Source organism: Nuphar pumila, chromosome 7 (genome assembly GCF_984573655.1).
Source record: "Nuphar pumila chromosome 7, dmNupPumi1.hap1.1, whole genome shotgun sequence".
Lineage (NCBI taxonomy): Eukaryota > Viridiplantae > Streptophyta > Magnoliopsida > Nymphaeales > Nymphaeaceae > Nuphar > Nuphar pumila.
In genome coordinates, this window is record NC_143255.1 from 33331885 (window position 1) to 33350795 (window position 18911).

The 18911-nt window shown below is 38.7% G+C and overlaps 1 protein-coding gene across 1 annotated transcript; it reads left to right on the plus strand.

Moving 5' to 3' along the window:
• Nucleotides 1–13181: 13181 nt before the first annotated feature.
• Nucleotides 13182–15682, plus strand: LOC149831831 (FCS-Like Zinc finger 17-like). The gene is made up of 2 exons (XM_090012249.1): nucleotides 13182–13488; nucleotides 15429–15682. Exons 1-2 carry the CDS (start codon nucleotides 13208–13210, stop codon nucleotides 15592–15594), a joined length of 447 nt encoding a protein of 148 aa, XP_089868375.1. The 5' UTR covers nucleotides 13182–13207; the 3' UTR covers nucleotides 15595–15682.
• The last annotated feature ends 3229 nt before the right edge of the window (nucleotides 15683–18911 follow it).

Consider the following 18911-nt stretch of genomic DNA (forward strand, 5'->3'; position numbering starts at 1 on the left):
CGGAACTGGTTACAGAATTTCAGGTTCTGTAGCAGGTTTATTTCCTGAAATTGAACGGTAACTTTCAGAAGTCACCATCTTCAAACCAGAAAAAAAAAACCAGAAAAATCTTGAGAAAGGGTGTTACAAAAACCTTTAGCAAGAAACAACCGAAGGAAACATGAGCACCATGATTAAACAAAACACTTTATTGCGACGGGGGAAGCCCCCAAACCGCCCTCCTCTAAGGACAAAATCTCTGAATCAGGCTCCACAACTCATCAAGTTGAACCATGCTATAGTCAGTGTGCAGGTCAGTCGATGCTTGATGGAGCAGTGTAGGATTGTCTGCTAGATGTGCACAAAAGTAGAAAGAGAAGGGAGAGAGAGAGAGAGGGTAGTTGATGTTCATGGCGTTCTCTAGGGGGGATTCCTTTCTCGGATAATCCTGCAGTGCATCAAGTTGAATGATGCTACCCATGCTGGGAAGAGCCCCCAACACCCCCTCCTGTAAGGGCAAAAACTATGCTACTCACGCTGGGAGGAGCCCCCAAACCCCCCTCCTGTAAGGGAAAAAACTCTGAATCAGGCTTCACATCTCATCAAATTGAATGATGCTACCCACGCTGGGAAGAGCCCCCAAACCCCCCTCCTGTAAGGGCAAAAACTATGCTACCTACGCTGGGAGGAGCCCCCAAACCCCCATCCTGTAATAGCAAAAACTCTGAATCAGGCTCCACAACTCATCAAGTTGAATGATGCTACCCACGCTGGGAGGAACCCTCAAACCCCCCTTCTGTAAGGGTAAAAACTCTAAATCATGCTCCACAACTCTTCAAGTTGAATGATGCTACCCACGCTGGGAGGAACCCCCAGACCTCTCTCCTGTATGGGTAAAAACTCTGAATCAGGATCCACAACTCATTTAGTTGAATGATGCTACCCACGCTGGGAGGAGCCCCCAAACCCTCCTCCTGTAAGGGTAAAAACTCTGAATCAGGCTCCACAACAATCAATGTGCAGGTCAGTCGGTGCTTGATGGAGCAATGTAGGATCTTTTGCTGGATGTGCACAGAAGCAGAAAGAGAAGGGAGAGAGAGAGTGAGAGGGTTGATGTTCATGGCCTCCTCCAAGGGAGATTTCTTTCTCGGATAATCTTACAGTGCAGAGACTGGGTCTTAAATAATCATCTTCGGGGCACTTAAATCTTTACAACCACTCCTTTTCTAGAATCGTCATTTTTTTGGCACCAATGGAGGAGAGAGTACTTAAGTCTTTGCAATCGCATCAAACTCCAACGCTAATTAATGCTGACAAACATGGGGATACGAGACGCACATGCTTACATACGTGGTGCTCTTTGGCCCCCCCGAACATGAGATGTAGCTAACTGCCCTGTTCGGGGGGGGACATATAACCTGCTTGCTTGGGATTTTGGGTTTTAACAAAAGAAAATCTTTGTTTTGAATTTCAGTAGCAACCCATCTCGAGATATCTGGTGATTGATCTAGACGATGGCTCACCATCGCATATGCACAACTCACTTTCTAGAGGTGTGAGTGGGCTCTGCTCTCGCACATCGCAAGTGACGTACGGTTCCCAAGTGAGATGTGTGGTCATCCCGATGATGGCTTATGTACAATATCAGACTGCTCTAATTATTGAGTCTGAGGACTCTCTCTCTCATGCCAATCATCATCACCATCATCAATGAGGCCATCTATTTGATTAGAGCAAAGCTTTGTGATGAAAACTAAATTATCAAAACATTACCACTATGAGAGAGAGAGAGGCAATAAAACTTGAGGAAGATTCATACGTTTTTGGCTGAAAACTGCGAAAAAACATTCAATGGTCATGGAGTCAATGGAGAAAAGGTTTCAATGGAAAACGCACACACGCATATATATATATATATAGATATATATATAGCAGCGGTTGTGACAGCCGCTAAAGGCTGTTGTTTGCCACCATTGATCGCATATGCACTCATCCGACGCGGGCATGTACTCTTACACACACACACACACACACACACATATAATATATATATATATATATATATATATATATATATATATATATAGAGAGAGAGAGAGAGAGAGAGAGAGAGAGAGAGAGAGAGGTGGGTCATGTATCTTGCCTCAGATACAACAGGTTCTTCAGAGAAGCGCTCACCATCGATCGTGCAGATCCCAACGAAGATGAACAAGAGGAAGAGAGAAAATAAGATGACTTGAAACCTTCCTGCGGCTTATGAAGAACTCGCTTGGAAGTTGTTTGATGGGTGTAGACAGAGGGGACTCGCCCCCGTTCCCGATTTATAGAGAGCTTTCGTGCGTTACGCCACGCGACTCCTACTCCGACTCGTCTACTCTGAGTCGAGGAGAAACGAAAACCCTAATTTTGAAAATCAAAAAGGAAAGTCAGATAAATAATTTCCAGATTTTTTCAATTCCCTACCCTTTCCAAGTAAAGAAATTTTGCACTTCGGAATCTGTTGGTGTATGGTGAGTGAGTTAAAGTTGTAGAATAAAAGACAGGCTCGACCCACAAACCTGGATACCCTTTCAAGAGGAATCATGACCGACTCCACCACCCAAATTCTCTCTCTCTCTCCAAAAGATCCTTACCAACATAGATTAACATGGGATGTATCTGCAGACAAGGTCCATGATGTTGTACCATTCAGCAAATGCCCTCCACGTGAGTGGCAAGAGAATTGGGGGCCAAAGTGGAGAAGGAATATTACTTTCTAAGACCAAGTTGGCGTTCCTTCCCCAGTGGGCAGGGGGGACATCAAGGGTTTTACTTTTACCAACCAGAGGTCGGACAATGTGTGGTCGGTGATGTAGGTTTTTTCCCTTAGACTATCCAAAAAAATTCCTCTTGAATCTCCTATAATGTAGGCATCAACTACCTCACATATTATAGATATAACCTCGTCATGGCTGGATTTTATTCGGCTGTCATTAGCTAACTTCACATGATTTTGATCCCTTTGAATCTTGTCCACCATCTTATTCATCATAGATTATGTTATTTCACACCTCTTTCTCTCAAGCAAAGTGCTACATGTCCATTAAATTATAAATTAAAGCAGATTATCTTATTTTAAATCCTTAAAAAATGATTTGTCGAGCATTTTACCTGATTTAGGTCAAGTTAGGTTGACACCATATGGTTTTAATCTCAGATGGAAGCTAACTTTTTGGTACCATATTGGAATATAAACTCTGATGTAGTGGGGAGGTGTGAATGGTCAAGTCGACATGTAATCTTCTTCAAAGACAAAAAGAAAAACCTAAAGATTTAAAAAAAACAAAAACAAAGAAAAACTAAGGCTTTCAACATCAAACAATACTCCAAGAAATTTGGCATCATGTTACTTTTTAGTCTTAATCATAACCATGTATGCCAATTTCTAAACAAACAACACAAATGCCCCTTTGGGGTCAAAATTAGGGCTGGTAAATGAACCAAGCAGCTCATGACTTGGCTAGGCTTGGCTCATGTTGGGTTCGTATAGATGGCCAGCCATGACATGAGCAGCTCATTTAGCTTAAACAAATCGAGCCCAAATACAGGATGTTTGGCTCGAGAGTGGTCGTATGTGTGTGTGTGTATATATATTAAATGTAATATATAAAATATACATATTTCAGGGTTTACGGTCAAGAAGATTGTGGATGGTTGCTGCTCATACCTTGCTTATGAAAATTTGGGACGGATGTGACATGCCTAAATTTCAGGATTTAAGGTCTATTCTGATATGAATTAGAGTGCATGCTCTTTCATCCGCTTATTGGTGAAATAATGTCTTTTGTTTGATAGTGAATGCATTGGAGTTGATTGTTGTTGATGAAAGGACATCTGCCCAAGTTCACTTGCACTTTGCAAGGATTCTCGTAGAAGTTCAACCTAATTCGATGATCTTTAATTCGATCCTTATTGTCTTAGGCAGGTTATACAAGAGAGACCCTCAAATTGAAGATTAATCAGACACACATATTTGCAAAGTGTGTAAGGCAAGATCGCATGCCGCTATAAATTGCCTACACAAGAATCCAACATCTAATGTGTCATGTCCTAGCAAAGTGTGAAAGTAGTAGAAGCACAAAGCCAAAAAGGTATGGGTCCCAAAAGTTTCTTCTAAAAATCATAACTCCTTTAAAACTTGTGAGGAGAATCATGAAGAAAAAGAGGTTTTCGCTCCCCACAACAACCAATTGAGGATGTTGTTGCTCTTGATTGACACTTCTCATCGTAAGAAACATGTTTTGTTTGTTGTTCAGACTTGTGGTTGTCCTGTTTTGGAGAAAGAAGTTGATTCTTGTTTCTCTGCCCAAGACATTGATAGCCTAACTTCTCTTCCCGCTACGCTTGTGCATCACAACACAAATGATATCATTAAAGAATCTTTTTTTGACAACCTTTTTTATTTTGACCCTGCTTCTCCTCCAAGCTTTTTTCATCTTAAGAAGCAAGAAGTTTTGATAGTGGCTAAGGTTTGTAGCAGGGATCCTTTGCATGATCTTGCTACTTTCTAACATGATCTTCACACCATCGATTAAGAGGACTTATCGTACCTTTGCACAATTGCTTTAAGATGCTCAAACTAGTTGCACATGCATTTTTCATATGCCCTCTATTAAGTTAGTGCTCGAGAGCGCTAAAAAGGTGCACAAGCCAAAACAGACTGAAATCGAGATGTTAAATGTGAACTCCAAGTAATATGTGATGTGTTCAAGAAGAAGAAGGACCTCAAGATGTACTTAGTCTACAGTTGTAAACTTCAACTAATTAGTTCTTTACTAATGGGATGAGTGAGCATCATCTAATGTAATCACCATCCCTTCTTGAGCGGTTTCTCATCACTTAGAATCTTTGGTATAATTATTTCCATCTTGAGAGAGAATTCATAATTTTATTTTTCTTTCAAAAACATGAAATGTTTTAACACAGCCCTTATCTCTTTTAAGGACGAACTGAACTTGGCTTATCTAAACACGAAAACAAGTCGAGTCATGAGCTCAATCCACTGGTAAATGAGCCAAGCCCGAACACACCCTGTTCGGTTATTTCGGCTTGGCCCTAGTCAAAATAAGTCTCCTTTATCTTGAACCATTAGTATTTCTAATACACCAAAGGTTCTAATACGCTAGAAACTTGACTTTGACTTCCTATTTGATACCAATGAGCTGGAAATGGTGCAACAGGTGCAAAACACCAACAGATAGTGTCCACTGCTTTGCTCCAAGATACTATACATCTTCATGTTATTCTTTATCATTTCATCATCATATGCCATATTGTTCCCTATTCCCTTTTATTTGCAGACAATCATCAGGGTCATGGTTTCAGGTTGTGGGTCACCGAGGCCCAAAGCACAATGTATACTGGGTAGGACCATTTGAGCTAAAGAAAATTGTAGCACATGATATGGAACACTGGATAATGCATGGGTTTTTGCTCCTACCTATGTGATTAATCAAAATTTGCTTTTTAATCTTGGTAGGGTCTAAATAATTGTATCAAAGCAGGCCTGTCAGTCACCAAAAGTGGACACTTTATAGCATTGAGTTCAAGACTTTTGCTTCCAAATGGTTTTCTCTCAAACCCTCCATTCCTTTGATGTGATCAGCTAGCTCAAGTCATGTGGTTTGAGTTTGTTTTACTCCATCACCTTTTGCAATTGGCAACTCATCAATACTACTTAGTTCTTTTTTTTGTAATGGCAAGCAGAGGTTAGGCAAACCCAACCAATTATAAAATAAGATCAATCAAGCAGTTTATTAACATCCAGGAACCAATCATGAGGTTTATCCTTCCTCAAACCTGGTATTTTAAGTCTAAAACAGGATATTTCTCGCATTAGGTGCATTTCAACCATCAAAGGACATTTTAAGTATTTGCAACAAAATACTAGATTTTCAAAACCACAAAAATCACTTGAATTGGATATTAAGATGAAAAGTTATGACCAAAACAAGTTAAGCTATCAGCAAGCCCACTTAATGACAACCTAGCCAACTTGTCATTAACACTATTATTCTATCATTAGAGAATGTTTCCATGTTATTAATAATTTTAGCTTGTTAATGATTTCATACTATTTTTGGACCTAGAAAGGAGAATTTACATGAACCATATTTAAAAAACTGCTCTACTAGTTTTTTGAGGTTTTTTAAATAGAACATCACATTTGTGAACCCTGGGATATGCAAGAGTGGGGCATGATGTGTGGTAGTGATGAAATATAACATCATACACAATATGACAATAACTGCTCTAGAAACTAGTGCAGACAAAGAGGGTTACTAGGTCACCGGAAGAGAGGGGGGAGGGGAGGTGTGGACTTATCCCCACATTCTGTAAGGCAAAGCTGGGATTACTGCCAATAGGCATGGTAGACCTCAAAATTGTATCTATGAAGCATTGTTGTCAGTATCGTTCTGTATCGACGTATCGTATCGCTAGAAAATAGATACGACACTAACCTGAATTGGCTAATTTTTAATAAATGTAAAAAATGCTTAAAATTAATTTTTAATATTATTTTAATGGTTTTAACATGTGTCACATTCTAATTGACACAGGCCATTTTTTAAATATTTTTTAGCCGATTCAGAACGATTCACTTCTCATATGTATGGGCCGATTCGCCTGAATTCTTGGACTGATACTGACAACATTGCTATGGAGGCCTGCACTAGGGCTGGCTGGGTTCACACTAGGGGTGCAAACAGATTGGATTTAGGCTGGATCCAAGTACATGTAACTCCAAATTCTTACACTACAAGAAAATCGTGGATTAGCGACGGCTTATATCCATCGTTAATCTGTCGCTAAACTGTTTAGCGACGGATTAGCGATGGATAGAAGCCATGGCGAATTTTTGCTCGCTAATTAGCGGAAAAACTTATTTGTCGTTAATTCCGTCGCTAATTTGCGATAGATTAGCGACGGACAATGTCCGTCGCTAATCCGTCGCTAAATTTTTAAAAAAAATAAAAATAAATGATCCCTATCGGGCGGTATTCCGACAGCAATAAGCCGGACTTATACCGCACCCGACAGGCATTGCACAGAATGATCGCTCTGCCTCGTCGTCGGACTTGTATCGTCCTCTGTGAACCGGTGCTCTCCAACATCGCCGTCCTCCGTGAACCGGCGTCGCTGTCCTCCGTGAACCGTCCTCCGTGAACCGATGCTCTCTGACGCCGTCCTCCATGAACCGGCGCTGTCATCTTCCGTGAACCAGCGTCGTCGCCATCTTTCGTGAACCAACATCGCCATCCTCCGTGAACCGGCGTCATCGTCCTCCGTGAACTGGCGCCGACGTCCTCCAACGATCGCCGACCGTCCTCCGGCGTCGCCGTCCTCCATGAACCGGTGCTCTCCGGCGTCGCCGTCATCCTCCGTGAACCAGCGTCGCCGTCCTCCGTGAACCGGCGTCGTCGTCCTCCGTGAACCGGCGCTGACGTCCTCCAGCGATCGCCGACCGTCCTCCGGCGTCGCCGTCCTCCACTCTCCAATGCGCTCTCCGACGTCGCCGTCCTCCGAAGAAGTCGGTTTAAATCGAGCGCGATCGATTTAAATTTTGAACGGAAAAAGAGGGAAAATTTTGCGCTCGGTTTAAATTGAAAATTAGCAAGGGAATTTTTCTGTCGCTAATTAGCGACGGATTAGCGACAGAAAAATTCCCACGCTAAATCCCTCTCTAAAATGTTTTTCTTGTATTGAGAATTAGCGACGGATTAGCTAGAGAAAACTTTCATCGCTAATCCGTCGCTACTTAGCGACGGATTCATGAAGAAAGTTTTCTCTAGCTAATCCGTCGCTAATTTACGACGAAAAAAATCAGTCGCAAATTTTCGTCGCTAATTAACATTTTTCTTGTAGTGTTACTTGTTGAATAGCATCGAAATCCAAACACAATGAATATGATCAGATTCGAAAGGTCGACTCTGAATCCAATCCAATATTACTACACAATAAACCGAATCTGAATCCTATATTGAATCCAAAAATCTGGATCAGAGCGAGAAAATGAAAGGATAAACCAAATGTGACCATTTGGGTTCAGATTTTTATTGGTTCACTATAATCATGCTTTGTTATATCCATATTTGCACAAATAAAATATGGCAAACAAATTGATTCAATAGTTTTTTATCTAAATTTTTAATAGAATGAGAAAATTGTCTCATGTGTCAACAAGCTTAATTAGGGGATTTCTACACTTTCTCATGTAACAACAAACTTTGTTTAAAGTCTAAAACATGTATGTGAGAGGTTTTGGACAAAGAGAATGAAAATGGGGTTATTTTTTTATACAAAATTACTAACATATAGGCTTCTTATAGGCTAATATTTCAAAATCTCATTGGTTAAGCAAGAATCTTACAGTTATAAAGTTAAGGTGATCAAGAATCACCCTGGGCAAAAACAATAGAATCTACATTAGTAACACAACAATGGAGAGCAAAACAAAATTACTAAACAAGTACAAAACAAAGCATAATATTTGTGACTCTCTTTTCTGCAATTCCCATTTGCTAAGAGCATAATAGAGCATGCAGAACAGCTCTCTTTACTACAGTTCACATCCATGGGTTAGAATACAGTCTAAAATATTGACCAATATGAAACGACAAGTCAGGTTTTCTTGTATAAAAAATACAAACACGAACCAGTTTGGACCTGAGCTGTTTTTATGCCTGATCCTAAGGTGTTATGAAATTTATTACCAAACTGAACTGAACCCTGAAAGCCTGTTCGAATGCAAACTTACTTCATACTTGACTTGTTTCTGAACCATATCCAAACTGTTCTACACAAATTATATCCAAACTGACCAAACCCAAACCCATCTGTTCCTAAACTCATTTCATACCCAACCTGATCCAATCCCAAACTCGTTCGGACGGTGACCCATCACCCAACCGATCCTAATTCTCAAACTATTGTGTAACCCGTTATAATAAATTTAAACATCACTAGCATTAATAAAAACATGATTAATTAAAGTCTTTTTATAATAATTTACCAAAAGTTCACAAGTCAAAAGTGTATAATTTTACATTCAGAAGACATGATCCAAAGTGTGATTCCAAAGTGGTTTATTTCATCAAAAACATGTTTTGGATAAGCAGATTTTTACTTCAAAAATTAGAAGGCGCGTTTATCCACAAATAATTAGTCTCCCCTATTAATTTATGGTGTGGACAAGGAATGGGCAATTTTATGTTTTAACGTTTTATCGCATGTTTCATAAGTGAAATGTTATAAATGTGATTTGTATAGTTTATTCACTGGAAAATATAAACTGCATTAAAGATTTTGTAAGTGTATAGACATTTCTATCAATCAGAGGTTCATATTATATCTAAATTGTACAATAAAACTCTCATGAGAAAAGTTTGATCCCAAATATTTTTTCTAGTAAACAGGTAATGATCAATAGACTTGAGGCTCATATTATGCCGAAACCCCTTGTAAAATTGTGATTAGGGGTGTCAACGGGTTGGGTTTACCCAGACCCGACCCGAACCAAACCCTATAGGGTCTGGGTATGGTGATAAATAATAAGACCCGATTAAGACCTGGGTCCGGACCCGAAGGACCGATTAATACATGGACCCGAGTATAATTTGTAAAATTTTATACTAGATCCGGACCCGACCTGAGTTTAGGTTAAGACCCACAAATTTTAATGTAAAAATGATAAAAAAATATGGTTTTACAGTGTATGAACCGGGTCAGGTTCATGTAGTTTTTATCGGATCCAGGTATGGTTTTCTTGTAGTGGACCCGATTAGACCCAGGTCCAAACACGATACCATACCGGAAAAAACAGGACTAAGTCTTGTTCCACCTAGGTCAGAACCAAATCCGACCCATTGACACCCCTAATTGTGATTGAAAACTAAAACCTTCCGTCCCTTATCTTCATCATAAAGTGCTAGGAGGGACCACCATACAATCTGTAGTACTTATAAAGGAGAAATGAGGGGCAATGGTGCACAAAAATATTTGGTTTTATAAACTTTTTTAAAATGACACATAGGCTATGCTAGGTTTAAATATTTTTTTAAAAATTGTCAAAACTTTTTCATAATACCCCTGCCACACAAAATAGAGAGAGAGAAAGTGTGTTTAGGAAAATTATATATATATATATAGCAGTGGTAATATACCCAACCCGTGCCGATAGGCTCGTCGCCGTCTGTTTGCACTTTGGATGAATGTCACGTGGTTTTGTTGACTTTTGAGCTTTTTAAAATGCAAATCGGATGGCCACGATGTCGGCATGAGCAAAAACGCTTATGTTCAGAATGACCTGATCTGCTTCCAAGATACAGAGGCATTTGGGGATGGGTGGACGACGATATGTGTATCAACAACATCAAGTGATTTCACCAACAGGGGTTCCGCTTGTCTGGAAGGCGTAGCTAGTGCGCGTCGCTTTGTGTTGGGACGTTGCAGGTTCAAAACCCAATGTTATAGTATTATAACTGGTTGGGTCTGCCTAACCCCAGATTACCTTTAAAAAAAAAATCGTCAATTGATTTTGATCTCGAATGGGGTGACACATAAATATTGGACATTACTCACCAAGGTAGTGCACGGAATGCCTTTTTGGATGCTGCTCCAAAGGACTGTTTGTGGTAACTAACTTATCTCATCAATATCACATGGACCCTTCATTTTGGCCCACCTATCATAAACTAGTCATATTGAAAACTTCACAAAAATGAATGCATCCCCGTATCCATGTAACATAGTATCCCATCCATGTATGTCGCACACCACTAAGGCCTTTATCTGCCCAACACCATTTCATAAGGACTTGTTTGATCCCCCATCCCACGCACGATTTCGGACAGGGATCTAACAAACAATGGACATGGTGGATGCCCGGAATGTCATTCATCGAGTTCTTATTTCGTTAATCAAACCATTCTACACCCTCCTCTCAAACAGGATAGGAGGAACGACTTAAAAAAAAAAAATAGACAGAACCCCACCCCCCCTCTCTCTCTCCTTCTCTAATTAGGGATTTGGTTAGGGCTCTAATTAGAGCTTTGATTAGGAATCTGAATAAAAAAAACTTGATTAGGGTTTTGAATCAATTTTTTTAATTAAGGTTTTTTATATTTATTATTTTTAATTTTTTATTAGGGCTTTTAATCAAATATCTTTAATTAAGAATTTTTTATTTGATTAAGGCTTTGAATCAAATTTCTTAAATTAGGATTTTTATGGTTAATTTGATTAGGTTTTTTTCTTTGATTTTCTTTTATTAGAGCTTTGAATCAAATTTTCTTAAATAAGGCCTTTTATAGTTAATTTGATTAAGTTTTTTTTTTTGTATTTGATTAGGGCTATTTTTTATTATGCTTTATTTATGGTTTCTTTAATTAATTTTATGACTTATTTATAATTTATTTTTCTTATAGTTTAGGTTTTTTTGGTTTGTTTATTATTTATTTTCTTGGAGTTTAGGGTTTTATCATTTATGTATGGTTTATTTATGGTTTTTACATTTGTATATAAAAAATTATGAATTCTTATTTTTTCTCAAATTATTCAAAATTTAAACTTTTTTTTGTACTTGGATCCGGTTTGAAGCATTTATATATCAAAAACTATCATTTCTTATTTTTCTCAAATTACCCAAATTTTATACATTTTTTAGTTTTTAGATTCAATCTAAGATCTATATCCAAAGTTAAAATCTATAATAAACATGTTAAAACGCTCATACGGTTGGGCGGATCAAGTCATACAATCCAGAACGAAGTTATCTAATTCATTATACATGTATTTTCATGTTGTTCACCCAGCATAAAACAAACGTTGCAACTTTCAACTTTCATGTGCAGTAGAAACAAACTAGGGATGGATTGTATCTATTGTGTTCATTAGTTTCATCCAATCTTGGAAAAGCCATCAAACATACCCTAAGGATTCTCTATGAAGGCGTTTGTTATGTTGCACCCAAGAGCCACTTTCCCTTGAAAGGGATCGGCACTACAGAAACAAAGTGCTTGCTCGTGAGAGAGAGTGTGAACCTATCCTGGTAGAAAAGATATTTTTGTTCTACGAATTTTTTTTCACCCTTTTTTTAAGAAACTTGTGATCAGGTTTTCAGATTTAGAGAACATCTGGTAAGGGTAACACGTCTACATGGAAACCCCAGCACGGAACCTTCTTGGGGAGGAATGGTTATGGTCCTCTTAAGGGAAATCTTCATTGCCGGCCATACCATAACTTGAATTATGAAAAAAAACAGAGCTAGTTTGGGGCTGAAAAGAGTTAATTTTGTTATTTTTTGTAAAAAACATGGTTTAACAAGAATCTTATTTACCTAAAATGAGAGACCAATTGGATGTTTGTGTCATAATTAGATCCAAATCTAAGAGAAACCAATTGGATCTAGATTGGGTTCAACGGATTGGACGATGACCCCCGCCTAAATGACAATTTGAGTTCATATGACGATTCAAATTTCTTGACCAATAATATATTTGAAATGAATCTAATTATTTTAGACATAAAAGATGGGCATTTCGAGGAAATAGTGTGTGTGTATATAGAGAATGATGAAAACATGCTAACGCTAAATGAATTTTTAGGCTTATTTTGTTTTATTTTTTAAATTTTGACCATGTGCTTGATTTTTATAACGATTGATTCTTAAAAGGTTTGATTGTGACACATGGGTAGGTTTTTATAAGGTTTGATAACCCAATTTTTTTTTTTAATTTTTAGATTCTAAATATCAAAATTTTCATAAAAAAAACATGACCCAAACATTGATTTTTATTAATATGCCGTGCAGAAATGCAGAAAAAGAAAACTGAAAAGTTTATTTAGCATGTTTTATTTATAACGCCAAACCAAAAAAAAGAGTTAGGAAAAAGAGGAAGGGCACAATCGGTCATCTGCCCCAACACGTCCAAACTCCTCCACCGAAAACAAACGTAAAAAAGAAGCGACGAACGGAAAAAGAAAAACAGAGTTTTTTTTTATATATTTTTGTTTCTTCTCTCTTGAGACACGTCCTTTCATATACACATGTCATTCTCATCCATCTCCCCTCGTTTCTCTATTGTCGTTTTCTTTCCTTACCCTCTAAACGAGAACGCGCGCACTCTGATTTTCTGATAGAAGGAACTCGGAGACGGGTTTTCTGTTGGTTGGTGAAGATTAATATAACATGCTTGGGAGGATCCGGGGCACTCTCAGTCTGGTGCTTGCTTCAGTCGAGCCCACTAGTCCGGCGAGGTCGAGGAGGTCCGGAGAGGGGAGCACGGTGGGCCTGAGGATCGTCATAGAGGGCTCGAGCCCAGCGGCCAACGTGATAATCAAGTCGACCCTGCGTTCCCCGCCGCCGAAGCCGGCCGCCGGAGCTTCAGGACTGCCGGAATTGAGCTTCCTCCGGGCTTGCTTTCTGTGCAAGAACCAATTGAGCCCCGAGAAGGACGTCTACATGTACAGGTGATCCCAAGGGTTCTCTTCTCCCCCCTTAAAAATCTTATATATATATATATATATATATATATATTTTAACCTTAAAATAAAATCCTTTTTCGATTTTTTTTTTCTTTAACGAGTCGAGCTCTCATTTCTTTTCTTAACGGAGGTTAATATCAAAACCCGTGAGAGAAAAAGACAGGAGTGTCCAAACCTCCGCTCCGTTCCACTTCCATCCCTATCCATAATTTGAACGTGTTCACCGAATCCCATTCCCGTACTTTGCCTAAAATGAGAGGGATAACGATGTCCTTTTATCTAATTTGATCGTATCCCTTTCCCCAACTGAAAGCCATTTTCGTCTTTTGAGATAATGAGAGGGATGCTTCTGTCTTTTTCGTCCTCATCTTGGGAACTAGGGACGAGTCATTCTGTGGGAGTTTGATGGTATTCCGCGGAAAGGGATATATGTGTCCTCGTGATAATTTCCAGGTATAGTATGGTCTTTTCACGTACCAGTGATTAGCAGGTCCCGGGCATCACTGGATCCCACATAATCTGATATTGCCTGATCCGACCCAGAGCCTGATGGAGAAAAAGCTCATCTGTAGCTAACCATCAGGTACCTAATTGGATTCGGGTCCGTTTATGTTCGGTTTCGAATTCAGATGCAAAATTCTATGCCAAAACCCAAATCCGAGCATTACTCCAATGCTTGTTGCTCTGCCGAATCTGATAAAGGGATTTGGATTAGGTTGGATATCTGACCAAATCTGAACCATTTTGACAACCTTGTAATTATCCGTTGAAGTGTTCTTGATATGACATGTAGATCAAGTTTGGTTGAAAGTGAGGGATATTTTAGTCTGTTGAGGCCTTTGTCACCCACCCAATCTGGATAGGATATGTGAATTTTGATACCGGTTTCTAATTACTTTGATACAGTTTATAAAGGGATATCGTTATGGCTTATTAAAATAATAAACATCGATGGAATAATTTGTCTTATCAAACTCAATCGAATCTAAAAGAGAAATAGTTTCATACCCTAATGCATCAACGAAACTAAGAATCTAAGAAAAGCAAGAAAAATACTAGGAAAAACATTGAAATTCTTAGTAATTTATCATCAAGCTCCCTTTCTGCCACTCTACTTTGAATATTTAAAGTAAGTAGAGAAACCCTAATCCTAATATGAATCTAAGATAAATCTAATTCTAAACTATGATTCAAATATGACTTAAAAACAAATATTGAGCTAAATAAATAAAAAAAACTTAAATAATCAAAATAAATCTGAATGGACCCAATAAACTCAGTGGTGTCTTGCTCCCACTCCTGCATCAATTGCTAATGCCCATATTTGACTCATGATGACAATCCGTTTGTGAATGATAAAATCCAATCAATTTAGATTTGATATTGTGCATAAGTCCAATCTAATGCGTACGGACTGATCAAATGCTTTTTTACATGCCCTAAGCTATTCTCAAAAGCTTGTGGACAAATTCAGTAAGATCCACCTCGAGAAGAAGTGTAGTCACGTATGATGTTAGCTTGTAAAAAACATGCATCGGGAATCGCGCCAGAACCTACGTTTTGTAAAAAACATGCATCGGGAATCATATTTGGATTTTACCCTTATATTTGAATGCGGATTTGATTCGAGCAATTATGAACCCAATTAATTGGATTTGGAGCGAGTTACATCTGACCCGAATTCGACCCGATGGCATCCTTATAACTTGTGTTTGAATAATCTTAACCACATGTGGACTTTAGTTATTGCAATTGGATGTGGACTTCGGGTATGGTTTCCGACCCATATCCATATCTCATTGTTTATGATGTGGTGGTAACAAAATACCAAATAGAACCATACCCGGAACGTGATCTGGAGGCTTTATGGTACTTTCTCGGACTGTTTAGGGTTCATTTCGGTAATTCGCTGTCCTCCCTTGCAGGGGCGACCAGGCGTTCTGCAGCGTGGAGTGTCGAAGCCTTCAGATCTTCTTGGATGAACGGCGAGAAAGGTGCGCGTCCGTACTGGATCGGGTGGCCCCACTCCGTGGGAACGGCCGGAAGAAGAGCCAGACCGGCGACCGCAGAAGGATCCCGGCGGCTGCTTGAGGTCTCTCCGTTGCCGGAAAACCTACATACATAAAGACGAAAATGTACACCTGATATTTGGTCACTGAAAAGAGAGTAATGTAATTGTATAAGGTTATTTTGGTAATAAAATAGTCAAAAGAGTCTAAGCATTTCCTTTACGAGAAGTGTATTGCTTTCATCTTTTGGCTGTGACTCGGATGCGTCCTGGGCTTGGACCTAGATGTGTTGGTTGAGTTAGGTTCTAGCTCATAGGGCTGATCGGCTCGATTGATTTACTTGGCTTGGTCGAATAATTAATAACAGTGTTATGGGCTCAACCGTCTTCAGTCTTCATGGTCAGGCTGCCATCTACGTAGGGATGTAAAAGGTTCGGATGCGGCCCAACATCATATCCTACGAATCGGATGTTTTACATAGATTCGGATTCGAATAACGAAATATGCTCATACAAAATCCAGTTTTACATGTAAACAGATTCGATTATATGTGGGATTCCATAGCAAAATATCAAAACCATATTCTCATTCAAATCTAATCGGATTTGGTTTACCAAGTCCCACTAAACATGCTTCAAAACATATCTGAATTTGACGGACATCTTATTCTGTTTACATGTAAAAAGATAAACATGGTATGAACTTTTCACCATCTAAATCCAAATCCATTTAGCCAACATCTGATTAGTTGAATATAGTATTGGTCACATTCGATCCGAATCCGAGTTGAATATAGTATTGGTCACATTCGATCCGAATCCGAACCGTTTACATCTCGAGTTGGACATGTCTTCAATGGAACATTGCAGTAGCCCCATCACATGAGCCTATGCTGAACGTGCATCAGTCTCTAGTTGGAACTGCTTTGGGAGCCATGCATATCCATCAAATTTTAACCAGCATCTATCTCAAAGGTGGATAGTTCACTCATGGAATAACATTACATAAATTGTCAACCACAATCAACTGAGTCTCTTGTTTTCTCATAATTAAACTAATGTTTTAGGAAGTGCTTAGATATGTTTCCTAATCCATAAACTTTGAAACATTGGGATATTTATTGCACCATCCACCACAATGTGATGCCATATCATATCATCACTTTTAGAATTGTCAAGTTTATCCAAACTCTAAAGACTCCCAACTGATTTCCTATAATTTAATCTCTTGTATTAAGTCTTGTCTTATATATAAAGACAAGTAACACATAGAACTCGATTGAAACACATAGCTTTTTAACACATTGATTGGGGTAAGCAGTTTTTTTTTTAATAATATTTCAATAAAAAAAATCTTAAATATTAAAATGTCAAAAGAACTTTTATTGATTAAAAATTAAACAAATCCTTGTCTTCATTTCCTATTTAGATCTAGTCCATTTCCAAGTGCAAGCTTAAACCCCATTCAACTCACTTTTAGAATGAAGGTCCATGACAAGAGGAAGCCCCACCAAATAGCTGCTATCATATCCTATCCTATCCAACCCTTACGAAAGGAACACTTAGGCCTGCCGTGAGATTTTTCTTTCACAATTTTTTTTCTTCAATTAAATTTCAATATAAAATAAAAATTTCTAACCTTCCCACACCCTTTTTTCTTTTTCTTTTTTTATTTTCTCGAGCAATGGTGGTGCTCTGCACCATTGATGCTTAATTTATTAGCATCTTGAAACTATGGTAGAAATTTACCGTATGACTATGACATGAGTTCAAGACGTGAGTCCATACAAATTTTGATAAAGGACGTAGAGTTTTAAAACCTAATTAAATATTTATGTTATTTAAAAAAACTAAATAAAAACCTCAATCCTAATAAACATCATTCATAATTTTCATGCATAAGTTAAGTGAAATAAAAAATAACAAAACCTTCAAATTTCTAACTAAATTTAAGCACGTGAAACATGTATAATGTTAATTGAAAATATAAAAATATCTAAATTAAATATTCATCTTATTTAAAAAAAAAATCTAAATGTTATTCATCTTCCCTTATGGTGTCTTTGAGGGCATGAGGAGGTCCAGAGGGTGAGAAAATGCCAGAGAGCGAGAGGGGCTACAGGTATGGATGGCAGTGGACCGGGGAAAGCGGGGCCCCGCCCTGTTTGGACCGGGGATGAAGGGTATGAAACGGGGATGGAGGCGGGGACGAAGGTTAAAATCCATCCCCGTTCGGGGATGGAGGTGGGGATGGACGTACACTTTTCCCCGCCCCGCCTCATCCCTGTTTGAACCGGGGATGGAGGACATGGAACTGGGATGAAGGCGGGGGTGGAGGTTAAAACCAATCCCGGTGCGGGGATGGATGTTCTAATTTTGAGGCGGGGCGGGGGTGGAGACCTTGTCCTCCGCCCTGCCTCACTGCCATCCCTAGCTACGGCCCCCCTATGGGCCTACAATGTAGGGGTTGCACCATCACGGGCCAGCGGGTGAGGGAATGCATTTTTTTTTGTTTTCTAAGATAGTATTTAGAATTTTATTTTATAATAAAATGAAATTCTAAATTTAAGTATTTTTGTATTTTTTTATTTAACATTATATATGATCCACGTGATTGATTTTAATTAAAAAGGGGTTCAGCCTTCCATGCTTATAAACATTTTCCCCAATAGTTACTTGGTGGAAATTAAATGTTTGTTAGCTTAGAAAATATGTTTTGCTCCATAGCTGCAGCACATCAGTTGTAGAAATGAAGTGAAAAGATCAGGTGCAATACGATTGCACAAATATTTGTGCATTAAGCACCAGATCACCCTCCATCTTGGGGATAGGCCAGTCAGTTGTGGGGGGCCAAGGCCTGATGGAGGGCCATCAGATGCTTAATGCAGAATTTGAGCCATGTGATTGCACCTGATCCGCATTGAGAAATGAATGCTTTCTTTAAACATGATGGCGAATGATTTTTGTTCGAGGTACGATGGTTTATCAGTTTACTGAATGCCATCTTTCAGCCTTGTGCAAGATTTGAGACAAATTAGGTGACTTGAGCAGGGGAATATGCATTTCTCTACCATCTCTCTCAAGAAGTTTCCAATTTAAGTAAACATAAGAACAAAAAAAAAAACTCTACATGCATTCCAGATGGGGATAGGAAATGACTACCTTGATAAAGGCTAGATTTAGAGCTAAGATTGTCCTTTTAGAAAAGATTCCAGAGGGAGAGTTTGCCTATTTCACCACAGATACCATTCAAAGTTTCAAACCTCAAAAGTAATTAGTTTGCTTAATTCTTAGCATTGTTTTAGATCAAAAGACGACTCACATAATTTATTTGGCCCTCTTGTGTATGCAAGAGAGAGAGAGAGAGCAGCTCGTGTTCTTTTCTGTATTCACTTAAATT